A 27,818-nucleotide genomic window follows, 5' to 3' on the forward strand; every position below is an offset into this window, starting at 1 on the left:
AACAGATCACACCAGCCAATGAGATTCACTAAGTTACTCTCAAAGTTCCAAGCTCTGTCTCAACTAGGAAAATAGACTACATTTGAAGAGGTTGGCTGAAACATTTTAAAACAGGTTTTAAAGGATAGACAAAGTCTGACTTCTTAAAAGAAAGTTGTTAGACTGTGGGTGGTGAATCTACAGGAGAGCCTAACATATTTTAAAACACAACCTGTTTTCCTAGTTTAGACATACCGCATACCCTTTGGAATCATCCATATCAAAGCTAGTCATACCTTTTACTAGGTGTTCACTTTTGAAAGACCCACATACACAGCAAAGGCATGTTTCTCAATTTAGCTGTGTCAAAAGCGTGAATGGATGAGTACAAATCTTAGACCACTATTCTGTTGATCCTATTATGCAAACCCTTACTATACTGTGGAGGGCTTATTACCATGTGTAGTCTGTTAAAGTCAAGTAAGTGTTCACGAGTGGAATCGTTGAAGAGAGGTATTTTTTCAGATTCTAGAGTTACAAACATTATACAACTGTAATGACTTTGCAGTTATTCTTTCCCCCCACCGGTAACAACAAAACATTGCATTTCCACAGCATTTCCTGGGGGCCACATGCAGGTGCTCGTGGTAAGAATAAGTCCTGGTCATTTAGGCAGAACAAGAATCCAAACCACCTTGATTAAGTAACCCCATTCACCAGCATCCTGTAAAACGCTTCACTGTTAAAATTATTCTAAAATAATACCTCAGCTTAAGCACAAAAAATAACACTTGAATCATAACAGAGTGAGTGAAAGAAAAATAAACACTAACTTCAATAATGTTAATGAATCAAATATTGTGTGTGAATGTTGAAGTGAAAATCTGATCTACTTTCCATATTTAAACACTATCACTAATGCTACTGTCCAAATTCTACCTGTCTGAGTCATGCAAGTGCTCCCATTGTCTTCAAGGGAGGAGGACTTCGCCTAGTCTCTGTATGTGATTGTAAGAATATTAAGCATAATTTGTTAATATTAAAAAAATTTACTGTTGTGTTTTAGAGTGGCACAGAAGAGAGCCCCATATCCACCTTGTTATAATTGGACCTGCAGTAAGTTGGGGTTTTTTTTGCTTGTTTTAATTTATGTTTACTTGCACAGATTTATTTTAGTGGACAAATGAGATATTTTTGACACTTGTTTGCAAATGGAAACTGAGTTAATGGTGTTTGAACTTTTACAAAGACTCCATGGCTGTTCAGAAGACGTTCTGAGCTGTGGAAATCAATCAGATTCTAATTTTCCAATTTCCAAAGCTCCCAATGGTTCAGTAGGGTCTGATGATTTCCTGATAGCCTGAGGTATTAGAGCTACATTTAGAAGGGAGTCTAAGGAGCTGTTCCCCATGAAGTCAATGACAAAAGTCTGGCTTCATTCAGTGGGAGCTGGACAGACTGAAGTTATTTGTAATATGGTAGCACTTAGCAGTCCCAGTCAGGATTGGGGCCCCACAGTGCTAAACATTACATAGATATATATGGAGAGGGTGGTCCTTGCCTCAAAGAGCTTACAGTCTAACTAAGAGAGAGTCAGAGTTGGTGTAATGGTCTCCAATATGTATGTTCACCAACTTAGATGCCTAGAGGGAGACTCAGACCCACTTACTGCCTTGTAACTTACACCTTTTACTTCCTGGCCCATGACATCTGAATTTGGCTCTCTGAGTGTAAGGATTCTAAGCTGGTCTATCTCACGCGCCTAAAGACAAGAATGAGTAGTGTAGCAAGTGTACGCCGAAGTAGCCCCCACCCGTTTTACCTTTCACCTTCATCCAGCTCCTTGGCATACAAGTTCCACCAATGTACAGTCTGATCCATTGACTTTTTCCATTGACTTCAGTGGGCTTTGAATCAGGGCCCTTCGACTAGCAAGCAATTCTAAATTAGACTTTATATGTCACCTCTGAATTTGACCCTCGGGTGCAAACTGGCATATGTCCCTTGACATCAGTGGAGCTAGCCCAGCTGGCTGCATCCAATGGCCTTGTGTCAGGTTTGTAGATGTAGAGGACACTGTTGCGATTGGAGCACATATACTCTCTCCAATTTAGAATTTTAAATTCTGTACATTCACAAGACTTGTTAATGATATTCATTGATTTCAGTCTCAGAGAAGAGGATTTAATCTCACATTGGACTACAGGACCAACTTTTGGAGGGGAAAACTGCTGGTTTAGCATTTGAATTTTAATATTTACTAGGGTATTTATACCATTGGTTTAACACACTGAATCTCTACCGTAGACTCAAAAAGGAGTTAAAAGGTCAAATCTTGTAAATGAAATATTAGAAATTCATATTTCGGTGTGAATATTTTATGAGCAGAGGTTATCCAACATTTTAAAAGACAGCAGTTATCATTTCTGAGTTTTTTCCAGAGCCTTGTATTATGAAAATTTTAATAATATGGAGGTGATATCGAACACCACCTATTCCCTGGCATACTTCTAGTAGCTACTCTGCAGTGTTTAGGGCATACAGGTTACTGCAGGCAAAGTGTACAAAGAGAGAGTAGTGGAATTTGGTGTGAAAGTTGCTAACATGATACAAAAGACGTGTGACTGATTTTCTGTTAATAACGATTTTTTTAAAGAGCTATATGTGTTAGTTTAGCAAGGTACTTAAGTCTGTGACTAGCCCAACTTCTAGGGGGACAAAGTTAAGCAGATGCTCAAGTGCTTTGTTAGGTCAGGGATCTAGTGCTTAGTACCTTGCAGAACTGAGCCCTTATTTGCTTCTAAAGTTCTCCTGATAGGTTTGTTTTAGGGTTATTTGTAACAAGATTAGGTTAAAAAAAATCCAGATAAATTGATTTCTTTTTAAGTCAATGTCTCTTTAATCACCCATTTCTTCTTAACCACCGAGAGTTGTTTGTTGGTATGTGCATCTGTTTGTTCTCAATGTGTCTCCTACCGATTCAACTGCAAGCAACATCCTGATGGCTTTAATTCCCCCACTAAGCCATACATCTTGCTACCTGCACATGCATAGTACTACTCATGATAGCCTGGGAGGTGAACATTTAGGTTCCAGTTCTGCCAACACTCATGCTTAACTTCACATATGAGTAGTCCCATTAACTTCAGTGGAACTATTAACCTATAAAAAATTCAGCACTGTGTAAGTGTTTGCAGGATGTATCTCAAAATTTAGCTCCACAGGACATTTCATATCTCAGCTGCTTGAGATGGTTTACCTTTAGTAACCAGAACAGGGCTCTTAACTAGCAAAAACTAAAAAGCTGAGTCACCCATTTAATTTTTAATAAATATTTTAATAGCCTTCTCCTGCAATTACACACTTAAGAGTCCTGCTGAACTGCAGCCTGTCTTATGACTTGTATTTGTCTGCTGATATGAAGTCTTCCCTTCCTCCGTTTTGGTGTAATGCAGTTTCTGTTCCCATTGAGTTTGCTGATTTTGCAGAGGGTCATGCCTTTGTTTCCTTCAGTTTAGATTATTTTAATGTCATTTGTACTAGTCTGAATTTGCAGACAATTAGCAGACGCCAGCTGGTAAAAAATGTTAGACTTATTTCTGACACCAGACAGTGAGCACAGCACTCGAGCTGAAAATCAGTGATGTCTGTTTCACTTTTAGATTCTGAGTGCTGTAAAGTTTTATGTGGAGACACTAAAGGGGAAGGTTTAGAATATTAACACCCTCCCCCCCCCGGCATTTATATTGGTGTTAGGTTTTACAGACGTGTGGCTCTTATACAATCCATATTTCAAGCTAAGTATGAATTCGCAGCATCCCTGGAAATGACTTGCGTATCTTTTAATGAAAGTGTTAGATTGCATTTTACAATAGGAATTTTTGTTCCTTTTTTGGATTAGACTGGCTTTATACAGAGAAGGTGAAAAACGATATGGATACCATTAATAACTGTGATTTTTAAGTGTAGGGTATAGTCTGTATAAATGGCCACTATACTTTTGATTGCCCTCTGTCTGAGTGAAATCCGCCTTTTTTACAGTGTTGCCAACTCTCAGGATTTCATGATGTCTCACAATATTTGTAGTTTGTCCTAAAGCCCAACTCTTGGAATCATATGGGCATGATTTAAAATGATAATGAAAAAAGTAAGTTTCTAGCTGTGATGGGCAATGTTCACTGGCAGCAGCACATAGTGGTTAGGGCACTAGGTTTCTATGTGTCCTGCCCTCAATGTCTCTCCCTAGCCTGTCACTCCCCTTGGCAGTCTCCTTTTTGATATGTGTGGACTTGACCCTTGTGTCGGGTCGCCGAGTAATCTTATCCCCCTCTGGGGTAACAGAGTCCCAGGGAAGATATTGGGTCCTGTGCCGTCCCAGTTCGGGGGGACTTTCAGTCGGTCTGTTGGCCCCTGCAGATGCCAGTCTCAACCACGGATTTTTCAAAGCCTTTGTCCTCCCCTGGCTTCCCCAAGGGGGAGTCTGTAAGTGAGGGGTTTTGTGCTCTTTGTAACAAGGGTGGTTGGTAGGGGAGCCCAGGCCAGGATCCTATAAGATGCAATGATGTTGAGCACCCAGGATTGATTTATGGCTGCCTCCTTGGGCCACTTCCTACCACCCACCACCCTGCCACCTTCTTACAGTAACCAAACCTTCGACCCCCTGGGCTTAGCAGGCAGGCAGAATCTCCCCAGGAAAGGTTTCTGCAGCACCCCTCTTCTGCAGCTCTCAGAATTGGTCACTCTCCCTGCCCCGTCAGAATGTTTCTGAGCTGTCTGGCTCCCTATTAAGCTCCTCTTCCAGCTGGAGCATGCTCAGTAGGTGGGAACGGGCGAGGTCACCTGGGCCCAGAGATGCTCCTTAATCCCTTCAGTGCCAGTGTGGGGTTTAGACATCCCATCACACTAGCCCTCATGGTTGTGGAGAAAAATCTTGAAAATGTTAACACACAGGCTTAAAACCAAGGCAAAAGAAAAACCCAGCATTTGTTGTTGTTATTTTAAAATCTGATTATTTTTAAGCAACCTCATGACTGATTAGGGCTTGACTCATGGTTTTTGAATGCTTGAGGTTGGCAGTACTGCATCCCTGTACATAGGAGCCCAGCACAAAGCCTCCACAGAATTTAAGCTTGATTTTGAAGCTCTAAATAGGAGTGAAGTGCTGCATAGACTTTATGCTGGGTCTCTTCAAAGGGATGCATTTTACCCTTTATAATCACCTTAAGGCTTCAGGTGCAGTGCCGAGAGAGAGATGGCTTTTAGCTGTTTGAGTACAAGATGATAAACTGAACCATTAAAAAAAAATAACAGAGAGGTTTAAGAAATGCTCATCTAACCCAAAGACTTCCCCAATGCTTTTGCTTCGTGTGGGCCAAATGCTTTGCTGCACTCACTCTCAGTATTCTTTTTTGCAGAAGAATTCAGGAAGTTGTGACAATTTATTCACAGTAGCGAAAGTTTCACAACAGGGTAACACAGTAACTCCACAGTTAAATTTGCTGTACTTATTTTCACGTGACCCCAAAAGCTTCCAGGTAACATGAGAAAATGAATAAAATCTGAATGGGCAGATATGATTTTTTTTTCTCCTTCTTACTCATTTTTGTTCTCTTTAAATTTCACTACATACATTTCTATTAAAAATGCCACTATCTTCCCTCTTTTATGTTTTCCTTTTTATCGTCATTTCTTTCCACTCTAGTACACCAAAAGATTTGAAAGTGAACTGGAGTGGAAGATAAATCTGGAGCAGGTATAATGCAGTTTGTATTTGCAACTTGGAAGATGCATTTGCTGCTTCAAATGAAGACTTTAGGCACTTCAGTTGTCTTTTTAAATTTGCTTCACTTTTTCATGAATTGAACGTTATTACAATGAGCCCAGCATTAATATATGCAGCATATCCAGAGAGGTTGAATGATTGACCAAACTTTTAAAACTCTTAAAACATTTAAAAAATATATTTCCTCACACACACAAGGCAATTTTCTCCAAATACTATTAAAATGTATTTGCACATAGGAGGGGCAACTAGAAATTTATATCTCAAAATAAATCTTAGCTGCATTCTAACTTCTATTGTAATACCCGTATTTACATTAACTCTTACACCACAAGATCCCGTTGAAGTCAATGGAGTTACTTGTAGTGTAAGATAGTATTCATTGTGGGTATCACAATCTAGCTCTTAGAAGTTATCATCACATAATAGGCTAATGTATTTTATTTTCTGTTTGTGTTCGATTATGGCTTGGATCCTGCATCCTTCACTCACGAGTAGCCCTGTTTACTTGAATTGGATTGATCATATGAGTAACGGTTGCAGGAACAGGTCCTATAATACCATTCACATTCCTTTGCTTCTAGCCCCTCCACAATTTTTTTTTCTTTTCCCCCATTTCTATTTTTAAATTGTAAAGATACTCGTAGCAGAAGGTGATTTTCAGCAATTCTGCCTTGCAAGGATAGGGGCTTACAGAATCTCTCTCTGAAAAGATAAAATCCTGTTGCAGAACTTTTGTTCATTTGAGCATTCCCTACTGCAGTTTCACCTCTTGTACTGCAATAAACCCCTCTTGAAACCCTCTTTGACTATACCATGTAATTTTTAACCATACATGTGGAAAGTACAGAATATTGTTATGTTTATAATGACATTTTTCATTGACAACTATTTTTTTCATGTCTGACTTCTTCCCGTGCCCATCAAGACAGTTGTTGAGTTGAATATCATAGAATCTAGAGATGGAAAGGACCTATCAGGTCATCTAGCCCATCTCCTAAATAATCAGGACTCTTCCTGACTGTATGTTTTCTAATGGTTTTTATAATCTAGTTTTAAAGGAATCTGCAAATGACGCTTCTACCAATTCAAGTACAAAGTTATTCCACAGGCTCCCAGACCTCAGTATTGGGAAGATTTCCCTGTATGCAGTCTAAATTTTTCTTTTCATCACATTTCTCCTGTATCCACCCCCACAATCTTCTGCTATAATAAATATTTCCCCTCCATCTGTGATGTTTACAACCTCAAATAACTGTACATTTTTATATCCCCTCTCACTTAGCAGCTTAGTCAGTCTGTCTATATAGTCAATTCTTTCAATATTTCCTCTTTGTTTAAAACATCGTGCAATTGATATGGCAAATATTCTTTCAGATGCACCCCAAAAGTAGTTCCAGAAATCAAGATGGCATTTGCATAGAATGCATTTGCAGGACATATAGTGCTATACTCTTGTGGACATTGAGTATAAACTTTACGTGGTTATGGTTTTAATAAGTTTATGTTAATGGATTTAAATAAGTAGCTTTGAAGCAGCTTGTTTTTGAGCCTGGATAGAGTGAAATAACCTCTCACCCAGTATCCCAGATGTTGTGACACTTCTGAAAATTCTTATGTATGAGATCGTGTCCATCTGGGGACGTGGAAGCATGAGGTGTAAGGAAGCATGAATGGGTAAGGAACTACTTTTGTAAGTTAATGGACAATGAGCCATAAGTGATGACCAGGAAGATAACAGACCCCAGTAGACAAGAGGCCATTGAAGAGTTACAGCTGTTTACCTAAACTCAAGGGGTTGTGATCATATTGACAAGAGTAATCTTCTCCTGTTATTCACTCAATGTAACTTATTTGGGGAAAACATAGTCTCATGGATGTGTCTAAGAAAATGTATTCTGAAAAGAGAACCTCAAAAGCGGTCCAAGAATCAGATTGACATTGCCTAATTGAAACTGGACAGTGCAGTTGAGGTGGGAGACCTATGGTTCCTTGATCTGATCAAAGAGCACAGAGGTGGTCCTGGGATCACACCAACCATACAAGACAAGGTAACTGAGGAGGAAGTGTGCTCCTCTCCAAGGCCCCCACAACAATAACTCAAGGGCTGATACCGCAACTTCCCCTACTAAAGAAAGCAGAAACAAAGACATCTCAAACCAGCCAGCTGACCCGAGAGCAACACCCGCTAGCGTGACAATACCTGAGCCAGAAGACATTGCCAGGTTGCCCAAACTGCAGTTCCTGACTGACTCTGAAGCTCAACAAGACAAGCGAGCTAAAGAACAGATACTTTTTCTAAGTAACTTTATTCTTTTTGTCTCTTTAACAGGACGTTTCAACACCTGTGCAGGGATGTCTACTAAGAAAGAGCTAACCTAGCCTTTTTTAAGCATGGATGTGTATGTGTGTGTTTGTGGCCACTAATAGTAATAGCACGTGCATATAAGCCCATAGTGTAAGCTGCCATTGGGTATTAACTAACCTAGGCTTGTAGTAAATCTTACCATACATCGTGAAGTATACATAAAAATGTAAACCGTAGCCCATTCTTTCCACAAGGGAAAGTATAAGCTGCTAAGTAAAACTGATAGGTGCAGGCAAATTAAATAAGGCATTTAGTCATTGGTGTTATGTTAACTTTGTGGTTTGATTACTGTTTGTGCTCATGTAATAACCTGACCAATTGTTGGTCTTAAATTATGCTTTTTGTTGTTATCCGATTTTAAGTTGTAGTATTATCAATTCCTTGATTGACTAATTCAATTTATATTGTAATATCAATATTATCATATTGTTAATACTTGAGGGAAGTATGTTGGGTTTCCTCTGTGACTTCTCAGTTCCCTAAGAACTCAGTTTGACTTTAGTTTCATCACTCAGGTTCCTTTATTCTGCATACTGCAAAGCTACACTGAGTTGATTAGACTTAAGCATATGGGATGGATATAGGGCATACCATACATCCAAAGTTACACAGCAAAACTTTTTCTTAATTGCATTTTTACCAACACTAACAACATGTGCATTTTTAACTGTACATTGAATTGCATGCTTTTGGAGTCGCTTGGTTACTTTGCAGGAACCCATTTTTGTAGAGCATAGTTTGTTCACACATTGTTTATCCACAACCTTCTTTTAACCTTGTTATAGGTTTTAGGCTTATTTTGTTTATTGTAAATGATTCAGTGGGTGTTCCTCCTTATTGTAGGTAGTACAGATATTTTGTTTTTAGCCTGATTCATTTACCTTCCCAATTTTGTTTTTTCAAGAAATGAGACCTGTCCAATTACTTAAGTTAAGCCAGGCGTACAAAGTATAAGAAATTATATAACTTTGTAGTTATTAGTGCTTTTGAATAAAAATTGTAATAACACGCCAAATTGGTTTGCTATGATCAGCCGGCAGTGAGATAAAAACAACCCTAAATTAAAGGGACTTTAGTTAAATATTCACAGAACACTGGACTCCGGTCCTAAAGAAACCCTTATTATCATTACACGTTTGTTCAGGTTCTTATCATGTGCTATCTTTGTTAGGACATCTGAAGTAGCAGGAGACAATTTATTCATCAAAATTTAGAGTAAGCATGGTCTAGCGGGTTTTCCCTGCTATTGTGTCAGGAGCTGTGGGTTCTAGTCTTGGCTACTACTGACTTGCTATGAGACCGTACACAAGTTGCTTCTCTGGTCAGTGCTTCTATTTCTTCAGCTGGAAAATTGGGGATAACAATATTCCCAAACATGCAGGAAGGCTCAATCTGTTGGGAAGTATAATTTATTAGGGTTAGTGATCACAGTGAGATCTTTTTACCTGAAAGTACTGCAGAAGCGCAAATTATTAATAGTTTAACAAATAGAGAGGACCTAGCATCCTTATATTCACTATCAAGGCTCCACAGTCAATCTCCACCCTATCTATCGTCTCTTGTTTAGTATCAAGCTGTTGATGCTCGCCTTTGAGGGGCCCATCATGCCAGCCTCCCTTCGGCCCCTTTCTAAATTTTCAGTCAAGCACCTTTGTGCTTTCTCCTCTGCAGTCCCACGTGCTTGGAAGGCATTCCCTGTAAACATCCTCAAAGCTGCCTCATTATCCAACTACAAATCCCTCCTCAAAACTCTCCTTTACTGTGATGACTACAAAATATTGGAGAATGGTTAGATTGTTGTTGTGCAGAGACCACTGCCTATCATGCTGATCTGTATCATCTCATCATTCTCTTGTACGTCCCCAGTCTGTGGCCAGCTGTGGTAAGCTCTTAGGGGCAAGGACTGTCTTTTTGTTGTGTTTGTACAGCACCTAGCACAGGACTATGGTTCCCAGGTTATTAGGGCTCCGAAGTGCTCAGTAATACAACTAATTAATAGTTAATAATAGTCTCTTCATCTAACACACCTCACACAGCTTCCAGCTAGTTTTTTCTCCAGCTGCTGGCAAAGCTGTGTTAAGGAAGGGAGGAAGAAGCTGTAGTGGTGCAGATCCATCAGAAGACATTAAGAAATACTAATTGTTAGCTATATAATGGAAGAGGAATCTAGAATCACAGGATTCAGTTTGTGGTTGATGAAGTTGTAAATTTCTTGTAGATACCCATTACAGACAGACAGAGCTCCTTGAAAGACAACGTTTGTATTTTGCGTTCTTTCCAAAGTTTTCCTTAAAGCTACTGACCATTAAAACCTAGTTGTACAAGCCTGCTCAGTAATTGATCATATTTGAATACGAGGTCCCCCACAGCGGTGAAGCTAAGGAAGTCGTCTTTCACTGTCACTCACATTCCCTACACTCTGAGCAAAACCCTGTTCTTATTGAAGTTGCAGGCACAGCACGCAGGGCAGACTGCAAATGTGCTATGAGCTCTGCTTTCTACAAAGTCTAGACCAGGGATAGGGAATTTTTTTTGGTCAAGGTATAGTCAGGTCCGGACCCCAGAGAAAATAATATAAAAATAATAGTGATGATGATGATAAGTAGTAAATAAAACGATTTTGGGGTCCATTCAAAAGCATGTGGTGGTCCGGATTTGGTCCACGGTCCGCCTACTGACTACCCCTGGTTTAGACAAGAGCAGTAGTCTTATCATCAAAACATTCTGGACCATTTCTTTAGTTTAAGTTCATTTTTAAATGGCAAGTGTTTAATATAGTGTGTTTGCAGACAGTCCCTCTGGATTTTGATCATGCTAAGCCCTGGGCTGAAGCAAAGACATCTTCATCATTGAAATGATTGATCTATGGCTGTTTCCACAGTGTTGAACACGTCGTAGAGATGATTCTTTCCTGTCAGCAAACTAGTGTCTCCCTAATAGCCTAACTCAGCCTGTTAGATGTGGTTTCTTACACTCTCTGCATCCACAGAATTTTCATTTTGCCTCATCTGCACTTATAGAAACTGTTCATACAACACAAGCTCAGTGATATCTCATGAGACATGAAATCCTCAACGGCTTTCCTGTCTGTTTGGGATTTTTTTTTGCAAGGGAGAGTTGTTTAATAAAATGCACTGGGTGACTGATGACAACCCTTACCTGGTGCATCGTTAGGGAACACAAGATAAAATGTTACAAGAAGAACTCTTGGCTGTACGAGGAATCTGACCATGGAGATCTTTTGCACTGGAAGTAACTTTCTGAGACCAGTAACTTGAATGCTGCGGCTACGAGGTTTCTAGGCATCCTGCACAACTGATTGGCTCAGAAAGCACTAACATTTTTGTGTGCGTCTCCAACATCATTTCAGTCATGTTGCTCGCATGCAACTTAAACTTATCTCTGTGGGGATTGGGGTTGGATGCCTATGCACACACAAGTATTAGAGTGCTGCTTACATTGTAATCACTACCGATAGAATTACTTTTCCAGAACAAAAAGTGTTTTCTAAAATACTTTGGGTATGCGTTTCATACTCTGTTCTACACAGCAAAGTACAATATTTATCTGACAAGCTCATCTGTAGACAGTGACTTTCATAATAATTATGCATTATGTGCTCATTCTAGAAAGAGAGCTAATACATTAACATGGGGGCAAAAATTAAACCCTACTGTCCCCACACCGCTTTAAAATGCTGTGTTTTGCACAGTCTCATAAATCAACTTAATCAACTCACGTTTAACCAAAAAACAAAAACAAAACAACTACCCAACTTCTGCTGTTCTTGTTCATCTGGTTATGATTTCAAATGCCTATTTATAGGGTTTTTTTTCAACCTACTAAATGAAAACAACTGATTTTGTTAGTCTTTGTAAAAAAGCCTGCTTAATTTCCCACCTTTGCAGAAGTGTTTTAATAAATCTAGAACATTCTTCCCATTATAGTCACACATTTTAGGTTTTTACATTAGTTTTCAAACAGATTCTTCTACTAATGCTTTAAATGTGTTTGAGAGTGCCGGGCTCAGTTGTGAGCAAGGGGTGTGTGTTTGTGAGGGGGAGGAGGGGGTCCAAGAAGTCACTTTACTTTCCCTCACAAGTAATTCAAATGGTCAGATCCTGAACAAAGGGCTACTGCTGGGCCACTACCTGCCTCCGAATTTCAGTTTCTGTTCAGCGGGGCAGCTTATAGATGCCCTGTTCCCTGCTAAGGCTGGATTACAAGGTGGCAAACCATCCCATAGTTATTAATATTGTGTACTGCAGTCGCTCTAGAGAATCATCCTGAAATCAAGGCCCCATGGTCTCAGGCAATGTACAAACACATAACAAGAGTAAGTCCCTGCACCAAAGAGCTTCTAGTCTATATAGGCAAGAGGAACAAAGGGTGGGAGAAAGGAAATCTCATCACCCCCATTTTACAGTTGAGGAATTGAGGACCAGAGCAGTGAAGTGGCTTGCTCAAGGTTACTAAGAGATCTATGCCCAAGCTGAAAATAGAACCCAGATCTCCTGAGTCCCAGCCCAGTGCCTGAATCATAAGACCATCCTTCTTCTCAAGAACATGAATCTACCAAATATGGTTTTCTATAGCATGATTTTAAAATCTGACTTTCAGCTTAAACTAGTCGCACATTTTTGTAAATACTGAACCGTGGAAATTTGTATTTTCCTTTTAGGTGTTTAGTTTGTATGTTGTATTGCTAAATAGAGACGTAACGGTGTATGTGTTTCTTTATAGGTTGATACACAGTTTACAAGTGAAGTCAATGAAAAAGTTAATAGGTAAGCAGGTATGCACCTTATCAGTTTAAAAGGAAGCAGGGAGTAATTCTAGTCTTTTATTGTCTATATCTGTGTGTGCGCAAATCCTTGTACCTTATGTGCACAGTTGTCTGCATGTCTAACAAACTAGTTCTGGAAGTTTGCGTATAAGGCTCACATATAAAATATTGCACGTTTGACTGTTCCAGCAGTTAAGTAGAACTCTGTATGTTGTTTTGTGTTAACTCGTATCTGATTTAGAAGTAGATTTTTTCCATTTATAATTCATGTGGATATTCTCATTCCACTCCCCCCCCGTGTTTCTGCAAGATCTTACGTGCTGTTGGTGGGTGGACAAGATAACCTGCGTTAGCTCTTTTCTGTCTCTAGTTTAAGTATTTTCTGATTGAAGCATATAAATTTTAGAAAACAGAGATTTCTTCTGCAGTACATAAGAATTGCCTGACTGGAACAGAACAAGAGAGCAGTTTCCTCACTCTGGTAGCCAATGCCAGATGGACAGTTAAGAATCAGCACAGTGCATGTTCTCTGTAATATTCTGTTGCAAGAGAAAATTTCTTCCAATCCTTATTGAGTCTCCTTAAGGGTCTCTTCTGGGCTTTTCACTGATGTTATTTTAAGTTACAGTGCTATTCTCCATGGCCATGCAGTTTATATAGTCATTTACAGCTGTGCAAACTGGGTGGAAAATGCTACAAAATTAGAATGGTGGCATTTGGCAGCGTGGTCTGGGAGAGAGGTGCTGGACTGGGATCCAAAAGAGTTGTAGCTCTTTTACTGACCTACTGCATGAGCTTCTGCACGTCACTTTCCCCATCCTGTGAGCTGTTAAGGCCCCAGTCTCAGCCGAGGTCTCTGGGCACCACTGTGATACAAATAATAGCTAATCAGAATATTCAGTACAGATGGAGAGCACTACACAAATGCTAGTAATAATACTACATTGTGCCCACGGAATCTTTTATCGAAGGATTTAGTTATATTAATTACGACTCATCATACCTCTCTTGTTTTTCCCATGGGCAAGTCATTGGGGATGTCGGCAGTGCAATCAAACGTGTGATTGCAGCTTGGATAGGTCTACCCCGTTAGCTTTAATCTAGTTAGCACAGCTAAAATTAGCAATGAAGATGCGGCAGCATGGGCTTCAGTGCGGTCGGTACAACCCCACCCAGTCCCCCTGCATATGTACTCGTGATGCTAACCTATGTGGTGCCAGTTTGCTGCAAGTGGTACTCAGGCTAATTAGATTATAGCTAGTGTGGGTATGCCTACATGAGCTGCAGTCATCTCCAATTGCACTGTAGACGTACTGATACTTAGTGCAGTCAGAACCATGATTCCTGACTGCCAGGGTTGTTTTAATCACTAGGCTATACCCAGCTACCCTAAATTCAGGGGGAAAGTCCACAGTGCATGCAGTAGGAATTGTCCTAATTATGCACACTTTACTTCTAGGACACCTGGGGTACATTTGTTACAGGAGATACCTCAAGATGATCTTCACGCTGCTGTGAAAAGATGCTTTGCAGTGGTGAACAGCTCTATTTCAGAGGGGATGTCTGCTGCAATCCTGGAGGTAATTACATCCAAGTGTTGAATGTGTGCAGCGTGTGAATCTGAAATTGCTTTGTATCTCTTGAAATTTATGTCAACATTCCTATCCAGATTTCAAAGCCAAAGCCAGTGAAGGCAAAACAAAAATGTTTTCTTCACAAGAATAGATTTTTTTTAAAATTAAAAATGTATTTAAATATTACACTTTATTGTTTAAAGACAGGCTGTAATTTCATCAAGCCTGTTAAATTAATATTACAGAACCTTAGGTAGGATGATCTGGATTCCTTGTGGCTGTCACTTATTCCTGGTTTAATATTCATCTCCTTATAAAATTACTAGAAAATGCTTTATTATTACATCATGTTACAGAAGTGAGTCTGAGGCTGGATTACTGAAGTGAATAATACATTAATGACAAGCTCATTTTATTAATTTACCATATTGGTGGCAAAAAAAAAATCTCAGGTTTATTTCATACCAGTCAAAGTGGGGTCCTGCTTGCTCTCACACGTCTCCTATGAAAAATCATAATTTACTCAGGCTCTGTCTATATTTATGACATCATGTAGAAGACAGGCACTGCATGTGTAGCTACATGCCACAGTGAAAGGCAAGCTGCATCCATACTTGTCACTGCTGTGCTGCCAGAGCCTTTCACTGCATCGGGAAAGGCTCTGGCAGTGGGAAAGCAGCAGGACACTACACCATTAAAAATAGCAGTGTAGACATGGGAGACGCTGCTTGGGCATGTAGAGAGCTGTGTAGGGTATATACCCTGGGGCTTCAGGTATGTAGGGCACTCTGCTCTACTCACCTATGCCATGCCTCACCATCTGCAATGCTATTTATACCCAGGCTAGCTGGGAGTGCAGAGTCTCTGCATGCTGCCATTACGGGGAGGAGTCATCTTTTTGTTCTGTGTTTGTATAGTGCTTAGCACAATGGGGGTCCTGGTCCATGACTGACATTCGTAGGTGCTACCACATTATTTTTACTACTAGTAATAATAATAATAATGACACTCCTATTGCTCTTCCTAACGAATGACGGCAGTTTTCACATCTAAAATGTTTTTCATCTGTACGTATGACAGTTCTTCATAAATATTAACTAATTATGCTTCATAAGACCTCTGCAAGGTAGATAAATGTTAGATAGGGAGTATGTCACTCATCACTGAACTGCAGCCACCTCTAGGGTGGAAGGCAGACACTGTTTGACTGCACACAGCAACATTATGTTCTTATTCGGCGACCTATTAAGTCCAGAAGCAGTATTGCATTTGGGCGAGGGCTAAAGAAGGCTATGATGCTTCCAAAGTTTTCATTGCTGCATTTTTTTTTTAATGTTCACCAATTGTTGAGAATAGCTGGAGTATACCAACAGCATCTTATCTCTAATTTGAGATCTAAGAAGAATCAAGGAATACCAACCACATCCAACTGAAATTATATAGAGAAGTTAACTAGGTAGAATATTATCATCGGAATTTGAATTTTCCAGGGTGTAGAGTTAACATATAAAGTGCTTTGAGATCTTTAATTTCTGAAGTGGTTTGGAACTCGGTTTTAGATCTCCTCCAGAAAATAGCAGCACAGTAACTCCGAGCATCATGCCAGGGCAGTGGTTCAGTACTAAATCAGAGGAATGAGTGTGACCTGTCAAGTCACCACCACTACCACTACTACCTCCTGCAGCACTTGCATGTTCCCTTAAAGGTCTCTCATCCAAGAAATGACCAACACTCGACCTGATTTATCTGGTGAGGGAGGGGGAGAACAGAACCAATGTGGGGATATAAGATCTCCATGGGTCTCCCACAGAACTGATTCTGCTGGGGGTAGGAATAACTTTTCCACGGGGGTGGAATATTTGTAATAATCTCCACAAGGATCTTCTGACTAAGATTTCCAGTCCCCTCCCTTAGGTTTTAATGTGGGAGGGAACAATCTGGCCTAGCAGGCAGGTTAGTATTTTAACAAGTGTTTGTTGAGTGAAAAATGTAAGTCAGTGTGAATTTACTTGAAAGAAACTGTTGACCTCAGTTCAGGGATTATTGATTTCAGCTCTGCTTTGTTGAAGCCACAGTTCTGACAAGGTTTCGTTCTGATGCCTGAAAGACTAAATCAGTTATCAGCAGGATTCTGATGAAGGTTTGTGTGAGAGAGATAGACTATCACTACTCTATATGCAGCTTTTCATAACTGTACTACGAAAGAGTCAAGCAGCACTTCAAGGGGAAACCTGCCTTAGTCTAAATTTCTGTTACATAGCTTCAGTGAGTAAGTTTCAAGGTGTAGGGCTGCCACAAAACCTCTATTCTCCTTGAAAACCAGCATATAAATAGAACAGTAAATGGCTTCCCATTTATTACCCTGTCCGTACACTAAACCCCACAAAGCTACTAAGCCAAAGGAGCACTCCTTGCACCAGTGCACGTTGCCTTTATCACACATCTCACTCAGTCACTCACAGTGTTAATTTCTTTCTTTCTGGGTGTTTGCCTCCCATTGAAAAATTGTATTTGGGATACATAATCCCCCAGAGGCTTTCATCTACATTTCTCTGTATTGAATTTCATTTTATTTCCTACTCATACAGTAGATCCTTTGGTATTATTTCTCTACCCTCATTTGGTGTGGGTAGCTACTAGACATGGCCCAGTTTAGTAGTGTTTGTAGTTTAAGCCACTTAAAGCTATTTTCAGAGTCTCACTACACTGAAAATGGAGGGCTAGTCTTCTATTTTTGTAGTTGCTAAATACGCTCAAATAACCTGTGAAGTAATTGAAGTGAAAGATGAAACTCCCCTTCTCTAGGTGCAAGAATTGACCCATGGTAGTTTGCGTGTCATTTTTCTTGTACATGATGCTATTTAAAGAGGTATCATTCCACCCATTTTCCATCATTGTATTGATGGGATGTAGCCAATTTTGGCTTGTGTTCATGCGTAATCATGCATTAAAAAATGCATCTACTTCCAAATCTTCCAAACTGAGCTTGTTATGACTCTGGATTGTTTTACGTTGGCCTCTTCTTCTTATGTATGTTGATGCAGAATATGTTTATTTTGCTTCCTATTCTGGAGATAAAATAAGGCAGCATCTGCAACTATTTCTGCCTCCACCAAATTTCTTTATATATATTATTTTACCAAAGTTTTCTTTGTGTTAAGAAAATGCTACCTGATAATTTACAGTTGGGATAAATAGGATCTAATAGTGGAGGCTTGAAAATGGCCCTGGCTATTGAGTCCAATTCACTTGACTGTGAATACTGTATAACATATTCTCATAACAAGACGCGTTGTCTAATGGCCTGAGAATGTCACTGGTGTCAGGAACTCCTGAGTAATAATCCCTGCTTTGACAATGGCTCCCTCTTGGGCTTTGGACAAGTGACTTACCGCCTGAGAAGTGCTGAGAACTCACAATTCACATTTGTTTTTGATCTCCAGCTCTCCCCAGAGAAGGCGCTCAGCATTTCTGAAAGTCAGGCCATTAACCTCTCTTTACTGTCTCCACAGTGCTGCTATTAAAGTCAGCCCCAGTTACCATTCAGGAGTAATGGAGAGAACCTTTACCTATCTCCGTGAGTGATATCTGTTGGTAAATGTTGACTTACTATGGTAGCACTCTACTTACTCAAACCTTATTAGGGACTATGTTAGAATGAACAACTGTAAAGAGTTATGAAGATGTCACAGCTAAGTATTTTTCAAAAATCAATAGCTCCTTCAGGGCTTGTACTTTCTCTGAGAGCAGGGGACTTGAAGCCACAAGGAGACTCCATTTCCTTCCACCACTCATAAACTGATTTAGTTGGGGTTGGTCCTGCTTTGAGCAGGGGGTTGGACTGGATGACCACCTGAGGTCTCTTTCAACCTCATCTTCTATGATTCTATGAAACCAGCACTGGGTCAACTGCTGAATGAAGACAGATGGCTTTTATCCTGCCTTAGTGCAGGGGACTGGACTAGAAGACCTCTGGAGGTCCCTTCCAGTCCAGTCCCGTGCTTGTCTGATTCTATGGGCACATCCATTTTTGGAGTGTGCTAACATAACCTGAGCTGACCCTGGAGGCCATGTGACAGTGATACAGCGCTAGTCCCCTTCAAAAGTCTGAGCATGCTGGGTCACGCTCGCATCAAATAAGTTACCGAGCTGGAGTCCCAAACTGTATAGGAAAGATGATTAATGGATCGTGCACTGGATTGGGATTCAAGAGATCTGGGTCCAGTTTTTGGCTCAGTCACAGATTTCATGTATGACCTTGGTCAAGTCACTTAATCTCATTCTTCATCTATAAAATGGGAATAATAGCTCACAGAGGAGTTGGGAGACTAAAATCCACTAATGATTATGATGTGCCCAGATATTACAATAATGAAGGCCATATAAATACCTGTATGGGTGGTAACTTTTATTTGTTAGCTCACTTTAAAGACAGTAGGAAGCTCAGTCCAGTTTAGAATTGATGACAGTCTTTCATTGACCTCAATGAGAGAAGAATCAGGTCCTTTGTTTTCCATTAAGAAACTGCATGAGGCTAGCATTTTTAGTGACATTGACCCTTGAACCACCTAGTGCCTGTTATAAATTTAGAATGATTTTGGTTTTGTATTAATTCCCTTTGGATAATTACACAATAGGATTTGATGGTTCAGTGGAACCACCTCCCTTAAAAACATCTCTCTTGAAAGAAGTCTCAGTTTAATTAGGCAAACTGGCTACCTGACGTGGCCAATAGGAAGAGCCATCTGTCAAGGTCTTGTTTTATTAACAAGACAAATAAAACTAAAAATGTTTTGATCAGAGATGGAACAAACATGCTGGGGTTTAGAAACCAAATTCCTGTCAACTGGGAAATTTAAAATGTAGTGAGGTCATTTTTTTTTTTTTTTTTAAATAGGAGATATACCAGTCTCCTAGAACTGAAAGGGACCTTGAAAGGTCATTGAGTCCAGCCCCCTGCCTTCACTAGCAGGGCCAATTTTTGCCCCAGATCCCTAAGTGGCCCCCTCAAGGATTGAACTCACAACCCTGGGTTTAGCAGGCCAATGCTCAAACCACTGAGCTATCCCTCCCCTCCATATATCCTTTAAATGCTTATGCACATGCTTAAGTTTATTCATGAGTCATCAGTTGTTCCTACAAACTATAAAATCATGTCTGGTTCAAATCTAGCTCTGGTTTGAAGTGACCAGAAATCATTACCATCTGATTGTTTGATTTAGTCATCTAAGACCTGTTTTTAGCATCCAGATCACACACAAAAATGTCACAATTGCCACCTTTTCTTCTTAACAGTCACGGAAGAAGGGACAAGCAATGTGTGGGCTTAGAAGATGATCTTTGACCTCTTATAAATCAGAAATAAAACATTGTTGGGCGGGTGCAGGGAATTGATTACTATCACTATCCATATAGTAACTTGCTGCGTAATGGCTGAATGAAAGATTTTGACTCTAACAACCTTTCACCACAGCACCTTTCCTCCACTCTAAAATTTATGTAAACTGTTGTAAAAATCATGAGATCCTGCTGGAATTAAAAAACCCCAAAGCAACGAACCAACTAAAGAAAACAACACGGAAATGGAGGAATCACTGGGTGTCCACCCTCTAATATACAATACACTGTATTGCGGTGCAAAATCCAATCTCAGCCATCATGTGAAGCCCAGACCTGGTGTCTCAGAACAACTCCCAGAAAGCCAAGGAAGAAAAAATTAAGCTGCAGGACAGGAGGTAAAAAGTGAGGGGATACCAGAATGACACAAACAGAAAGGGCTATAAGGCAGAAAATGAAGGACACTCCAAAAAAGACCACACAGTGAATAAAAACTGCAATTCCCTCCTCCAGACTTAGCATTGCTAATTAGAAATGCATACTGTGTACCATGCTTGAAAAAGTAACTTTACACCCTGTATCCTTCTCAAATTACTCTTAAACACATTTGCAGTCAGGATAAGGTAACAAAACAGTGGGCCACTAGAATAAACTCTTACGTTAACTTGTTATTGGCAGGGCCCAAGTCAGTAAATTATATATATATTTTCAGCAATACCACCATATTTGGGGTCGGGAAGGAATTTTCCTCTGGGGCAGATTGGCAGAGGCCCTGGAGGTTTTTCTCCTTCCTCTGCAGCATGGGGCACGGGTCACTTGCTGGAGGATTCTCTGCAGCTTGAGGTCTTCAAACCACAATTTGAGGACTTCAATAACTCAGACATAGGTTAGGGGTTTGTTATAGAAGTGGGTGGGTGAGATTCTGTGGCCTGCATTGTGCAGGAGGTCAGATTAGATGATCATAATGGTCCCTTCTGACCTTAAAGTCTATGAGTCTATGATTCTTTTTACTGCTTAAAAATAGAGTAAGCATCTAAATTAAATTCAAGGCTACTTGATGCAGTAATTATTTACAGCACCATCCATTTGTGTAAGACTGGCTGGTGCGAGGCCAACTCTTGTCTTATCCAGTTGGCCATCTGTTCTATCTTTCAGTGGTTGTAATTCATCAATACCTATGTGATTCCAGGCCTCAGAGTTTTTCAGATGTTACGTTTAATCGTCCTCAATCTCCAGCTAGCAAGAACATCACGCTCTTTCTCCACTGGGTTCAGAAATGAAATAAAAACTAAAGTGCAAATCCTCAAAAATTTGTAGTTGCCTATATCCCTTTGATTTCAATAGAAGTTAGATGCCTAAATACCTTTGAGGATCTGGGCCTTTGTGGCCACTTTTAATGAGCTGCAGTCTGTGTGGCATTCAGAGACAAAAAATGAATAAATGTGCTATGACAAAGTGCATAATAATGTGGGAACACACTCGCCCAGACGGAGGTGCAGCAATATTGTAATAAATGTACCAGGCCCCAACACTAAACTCAACCTAAGGCAGAATTGAGATGGGGCACTAGTAAATTGAGTTGTTCATCATTATTCATGTATCAAGTGGTGTGTGATGTCCTTTTGTTCAGTCTATCTAATTTACTTGAGTGGATAGCAGACAGTTACAACAGCCCATTCTGGAGCACCGAGAGGAATTCTGAAAAAAAAGGATAATTTCTTTGACTAACGCTCTTTTTCACTTGGATAGAGCATCCAGGATAGCCTTGTTAATATGAAAAATTCTACACGAAGTAGCCAGTTTTGAAGTACCACAGCATTTTTTTAAAGTGAAGGAGAAATATAAAATTCAGAGAGCCAAGTACTGTGTTGTGCATATCTCCCCACTGAAATCCATGGGGCGTAAGTCAGTGCAGAACTGGACCCTAAGAGTTATATAAAAATATATTTTTTTATAATATGTCCATTGTCACCTAGTCATATTGCTCTTGTGGTGGTGCTTTCAGAGAGAGGATTTTTCCTGTCACTAAGCTAGTTCAGACAGGGAACCCATCATTTCATTCTAGAGCCCACCATATTTCACTCTGAGCCTGTCTGGAAGTTGATAGTGCTTTTGATACTTGTTCTGTTCTAACCCAGTGGGAAAGCAATGTTCCCTAAGGCCTTGTCATCCTCAGGGGGATAGGAAGCTTTTCGGGAATTGCCATCACGCTAGCTTTCCCTCCCGTCTTCCAAAATGTTAATTGCCGAGGTGGTTGTCTGAAAGAAGCGGCAGCCTGTAGTCCCTTACTTCTGAATCCTGTCCTTGAGGGCCACAGCATAAAAAAACAGAGGCATTAGACAATCTAGGCCTGAATCAGTGTCTTGAGCCCATCTCTAGTGGTTACCTGGTTCACATATCTGGAGACAGTTGTCATATCCCCCACCATACATACGTATGTGCTTAGGACCAGATTTACAAAGGTATTTAGGCACCTAATGCTGTAGATTTTCAAAAGCACTTAAGTGGGCTAGGTGCCTGCGCCTCCCATTGACTTTCACTTTTAAAAATCGCTCTAGACTCCTTTTTGCATCTCTAGGTGCCTAAATCCCTACATAAATCTGGTCCTTACTCATTTATCCAAGCTAATTAGACCATTTAATTTCTTCTCATCAATCTGTTGCTCTGAATTACCTCCAGTTGACCCACTATTTCTGGTATATAGGCTAGAAGAGGTATGTCATTAAGGATTATTAATATTATTTTTAGAGCTATCTGCTGAAAAGCATGTTAGCATCAAGAGGACAATGGGATTTGTATGTGTAGGGCAAATTTCTCTACAGTGGTACAGTGTAAACTATGTTTACCTTGGATATTTTAAACTGTGAATGCATGTTGCTACGCTATGCATTCCTTTACCCTTAACTCGCACTTGGCGTTGTATGCTAGTGGTTGGGGTATCAAGTCTTGTCCAGATTCAAAAACAAAAGAAGTGTTCGTCTTCCTCATTTCTTCCCCTACCCCTTAGCTTTTTTTCCCATGCTACTTATGCTGAAGGAAAATTGCTCCCCATCAGAGACTGTAATGACAGTAATTAAAAATGTGTTCTCTCCAAAGTGACAGTGAATCAGTATGAAATGGATTGAACATTTTGGAGAGTGAATTTCTTTCTGTTTGACACTGTGATAATTGTACAAGACGAGCCATTATACATTCAGGGTTTGTGAATTTCAAGATTTCCAAATCCAGGAATGGTAATTAAAATTTCACATCAGGGCTTGACAAATGCATGAGTAGGCGGTGGGCAGGGATGGGGTGACTGGGGCTTACACACTGGTTTCTGCACACTTAAACTTGCGTTCCAAAGTTTCTAGTCTTTCTCTTTATAATGGAGACGATTTACTGGAAGTGAACCGATGCAGTGCTATATCTATGCTCCTGAATCTACAGACAGCCTGAAATGATATGAGAACCGTCTTGAGGCTACATGCACCCCCATGTATGCGTATATAGAAGGGAGTCTGCAGCCACATAAGGGGAGGGCATTTCTGCTTCTGCAACATGCTACCTGACTTCTCAAAAGCCTGGCCTTGGGGACTCTGTGGGTGTTGAGGGAATGGGCCAGATTTTTCCCCACAAAAACTCCTGGATTGCAGTAACTATTTTAGTGGCCAAAAGAGTTATTTTGAGAAAATCTGCAATTCCTCCCTCATACACAGGCCTACTTAGTGAGATCTCTACTACTGCATTAATGGAAAAAATGACTCTGTCTAATAGAAATGCTTAGAAGAAATCTGAGGAGGTCTGGTGACACATGAAACTATCGCATACTTTTGCAGTTTAGTACATATTAGCCCCCCAATAGTCATAGGTTATGTTCTCACTTATTTATCCATGCACTCACTTTAATAATTGATGCCCTGCATGATCTCTGCAGGTTCAGGATTTGGTTTGTGGTTTGTTTCTTTCCAGGTTTTGCAAACAATGAACAGTGAATTTATTTTATTTATAGGCTACTTATATTGTGTGAATGGAAGTATTATTTTTTTCATTATGAGTTTATATTTTATATAAAAACAATAAAAATAAAGTTAGAAAGAACTGGAGGAATCTGATACAAATTACTGTTACAGGCTGAATTAGCTTATGCCAGCTGCCCTCCATGCTTGGAACCCTCTTTTGGGTTTTACTTTTTTTACTTGGGGGTGGGGGGTAGGAAGGGGCAGTTTTTGCGGCAGGTTTCTTACTATGGCTATTCTTATTTCTCACCACAAACTCCTCTTAAAATGAACCCTAACTAACAAAATCTTTTTTCTCCACATTCTTTAGGCAATGGATTTAGATGTTCCAGTGCTGGCGAGGAACATTCCTGGGAACGCAGCAATAATACAACACAAAGTAACAGGACTATTATTTACAGATCCCCAGGTAACAAGAACAACAAAAATCAAATAAAAACCAGAGCATAACAAAACAACCCTTTCCAAAAATTATTTTTCTTTTCCATGAACTGCTCGTGTCTCGGTGCTCTGCTTGTGGTAACTTTCAGCGGTTATACTCTCATTCTCTTAAAAAACCTACAAGCCTGCCCTGCTTTTACTGAAGTGCTGTTGCTATCTCATGCTGTCTTTGAGGTTCACTGAATGCTGGGGGGGGGGGGGGGGTCGGCCTGACTGAATGCTTCTTTCTAGCTTTAAGAATCTGCCAGTTGCTTGAATGCACTTCCGTCGAGCTCTTAGCTGCTTTAATTTAGTTTTGGAGGTTTCTTAGGCAAACCCTAGAATAGATGTTGTGCAGATGTCATATTTCCCTTCAAGCACTCGCTGAAATGTGAACATATATTGTAGAAACAGTGGATCACAAAATCAAAACGGGCTGTGAGTCCAAAGTTTAGGATAATATGGTCATTGCTGGGATTATAGATAATGTTAATATAAAGAATTAGTAGGTCATGAATAACAGTAGGGCAGAAAATAGTTAACAGTTACATAGAAAATAAAGACTATGTTTTGCACTCTGTGGGTGTGGGAGAGAACTCTGTATATATTTAAGTCCTAGAGATTCTTTGATTTGGGTGGGTTTTTATCCAATGTGGTTTGCCATTCTGCCATTGCCCTGGTGCATTGTGTGCATAAGGGACTCTGCCACAAATTCCTTCCAGTCTTGAGTAAATCACGTAATTTTTCTGCCTCACTTTCCCCATCATTAAAACAGAGACGGTAATACCATAGGAATATGGCAAAAGTTAATTAGTGCTTTCACAATTAAAACGGCTAGACTCAAGCTTAATTATATCTAAAGACGTTTTAAAATTTTATTATGAAGGCTCTGTGAATTCAAAAACCTGCTTATTCACCATGCAGTCATTAGTTTTGATAATGAAGAGGGAAGGCTCAGTGATTAGAAATAGACGCCAATATTTTTAATTCATAATCTAAGACAGAGCCGGATAATGTTTTGATTAGAAAGACAAACTTATTCTGCAGGACATTTGTTTAATGTGGTATCCCTAGATAGTCACCCGGGGTCCGATACAAGTCCCACTGGAGTTGGGCTGGGCCGATATTCCTTAAACTGCAAAAATCTCTTCTCATCATGAGTGTGACAGAGAGGTTGTACTGTAGTTTCTATTTGTTTGGCATGTCAGTGTATTGGATTATTGCTCTATTACTGTGTATTCCTAAAACACCTAATACCCTAGTACCCTATTAGTGGCTGTGATGAAAATCTATTAGAGTTTTAATATACAGTTTTCCAAGTCTCCATGTTCCTCCTCTATGTGAAAAGCATTGTTTTTTCAGGTCAGACAATATCCCAGTTAAGCTAATGAGATGGTTTGGGGTTTTCGGAGGGGGGTATGAATCAATCTGTTTATTACATAAACCATAATTTACTAATACCAATCAGCAGCTAAACATGGTAGTTTTTTATCCAACCCCAAATAAAATAAAACTTCCTCAAACAGACTATTTGCTCATTTTGCAAAGTGGAAATGCATTACATTTACCAGCTTTGCTGTATGTGTGTGATTAATGCATGCTATTAAGTATAGTCTTGGGAAGGTGGATTCTTTTTATTTTCATTAGTTTTTTAACTGAAAAAATTATTTCAAGTAACATTTGTCTCTCTGGAGAATTCACTCATTGTTCTCTATGGTTTTCACAACCGAATCTTTGTTAATTACGGCAGTTTGTTTTCCTTTGGGTTTTTTTAATTACTCTCTGGGTGGCAGAGGCAGAGCTGTCATAAACTGTTCTAAGCTAGACCTATTTATGTAATTAAACCCTGATTCTGCTACTATGTCCACATGGAGTCCCATTGACTTCAGTGCGGTTGCACACAGGCCCAGGGGGTCCATCAGCATGGATGTAGTTGCAGGATTGGGGCCTAATATTGAAATTCATACTGGTGACCTTCCTGGTATTAATAAATAGCAGGAACACACACAATGCCTCCCACACACCTTCAGTTAGGCCCTGATCATGAAACAGGTTACGCACACGCATAAATCTTTGCAGGAGCAGGGCCTATGACCCAGGGTGTCGAGGTCAAATTAACAAAAATGAATGGTACAACAGTATAGATTCATGGACAGGAAGGGACCTCGAAAGGTCATCTAGTCCAATCCCTGCACTCATGGCAGGACTAAGTAATATCTAGACCATCCCCAGTGATGGAGATTCCACAACCTCCCTAGGCAATTTATTCCAGTGCTTAACCGCCCTGACAGTTAGAAAGTTTTTCCTAATGTCCAACCTAAACCTCCCTTGCTGCCATTTAAGCCCATTACTTCTTGCCCCATCCTCAGAGGTCAAGAAGAACAATTTTTCTCCCCTCCCCTGTAACAACCTTTTATGTACTTGAAAACTGTTTCATGTCCCCTCTGAGTCTTCTCTTTTCCAGACTAAACAAACTCAATTTTTAAAATCCTCCCCCACAGGTCATGTTTTCTAATCATTTTTGTTGCTCTTCTCTGGACTTTCTCCAATTTGTCTACATCTTTCCTGAAATGTGGCCCCCAGAACTGGACACAATACTCCAGTTGAGGACTAATCAGCGCAGAGTAGAGTGGAAGAATTACTTCTCGTATCTTGCTTACACGACTCCTGCTAATACAGCCCAGAATTATGTTTGCTTTTTTTTACAACAGTGTTACATTGTTGACTCATAATTAGCTTGTGGTCCACTATGACCCCCAGATCCCTTTCCGCAGTACTACTTTCTAGGCAGTCATTTTCCATCTTGTATGTGTGCAACTGATTGTTCCTTCCTAAGTGGAGTACTTTGCATTTGTCCTTATTGAATCCCGTTTACTTCAGACCATTTCTCCATACTTAAGCACTGACCCCTTCACCTAAAACCATAAAGTTGTGACAAAGCACTTCACTTTAAACATGTGTTTAAACCGAATTCAGTGAGGCTGTTCTTATGCTTAAATGTTTTACTCGATCAGAAGTACAGAAAGACTGTAAATATGATGTCGTTATTTCTAGAGTTCTGTACTTCTCAATTTCTCTATCCCATTTCAGTCTGGTCTTCTGCTGCTCTCCCCCAAAATACTGTCTCTAAGATCAGTAACCCCTTTTTTCCTGATATTCTTGTTCTACATCTCTGAGTGTCTTCTAAGTAAAGGTGTTAACTTGTATTACCATATGAACTAGCATTTTCCTAGGTAGTATTTACATTGGGATAATTAATATTTGTGCAAGTGCCCTATCTTGGAAAGTGAAGTAATCTCTGTCCTTTCCCTGTACACTAGCAATTGTATCACATTTAATAACACTCCTTTAAAATTTCTTTGGTGTTAAATATTGTATGAAGTATCAAGGTTTACAATGTGTCAGAATAAGGTTTGTTTGCATGTTAATAGTCTGATTTCGCCAGGGGATTGCTGGATAACTTTCACCTGAAGTGTCTGACAGAATGCCAATCAGTTTCACTAAATCTTAAAGATAAAGTGACAATTACAGGATTATCCCATATTTCTTGACACCACCAATCTGTATCAAATAC

The 27,818-nt window shown here is 39.9% G+C and overlaps 1 protein-coding gene across 1 annotated transcript in view; it reads left to right on the forward strand.

The window, feature by feature from the left end:
- Nucleotides 1-27,818, forward strand: part of GLT1D1 (glycosyltransferase 1 domain containing 1) — an 86,339-nt gene that overhangs the window by 48,984 nt on the left and 9,537 nt on the right. The window contains exons 8-11 of the mRNA XM_039505476.1: nt 1,046-1,095; nt 12,873-12,916; nt 14,375-14,495; nt 24,135-24,233. Coding sequence (XP_039361410.1) covers nt 1,046-1,095; nt 12,873-12,916; nt 14,375-14,495; nt 24,135-24,233 — 314 coding nt within the window. The remainder of the gene's footprint in view (nt 1-1,045; nt 1,096-12,872; nt 12,917-14,374; nt 14,496-24,134; nt 24,234-27,818) is intronic.

Source organism: Mauremys reevesii, linkage group 18 (assembly GCF_016161935.1).
Source record: "Mauremys reevesii isolate NIE-2019 linkage group 18, ASM1616193v1, whole genome shotgun sequence".
Lineage (NCBI taxonomy): Eukaryota > Metazoa > Chordata > Testudines > Geoemydidae > Mauremys > Mauremys reevesii.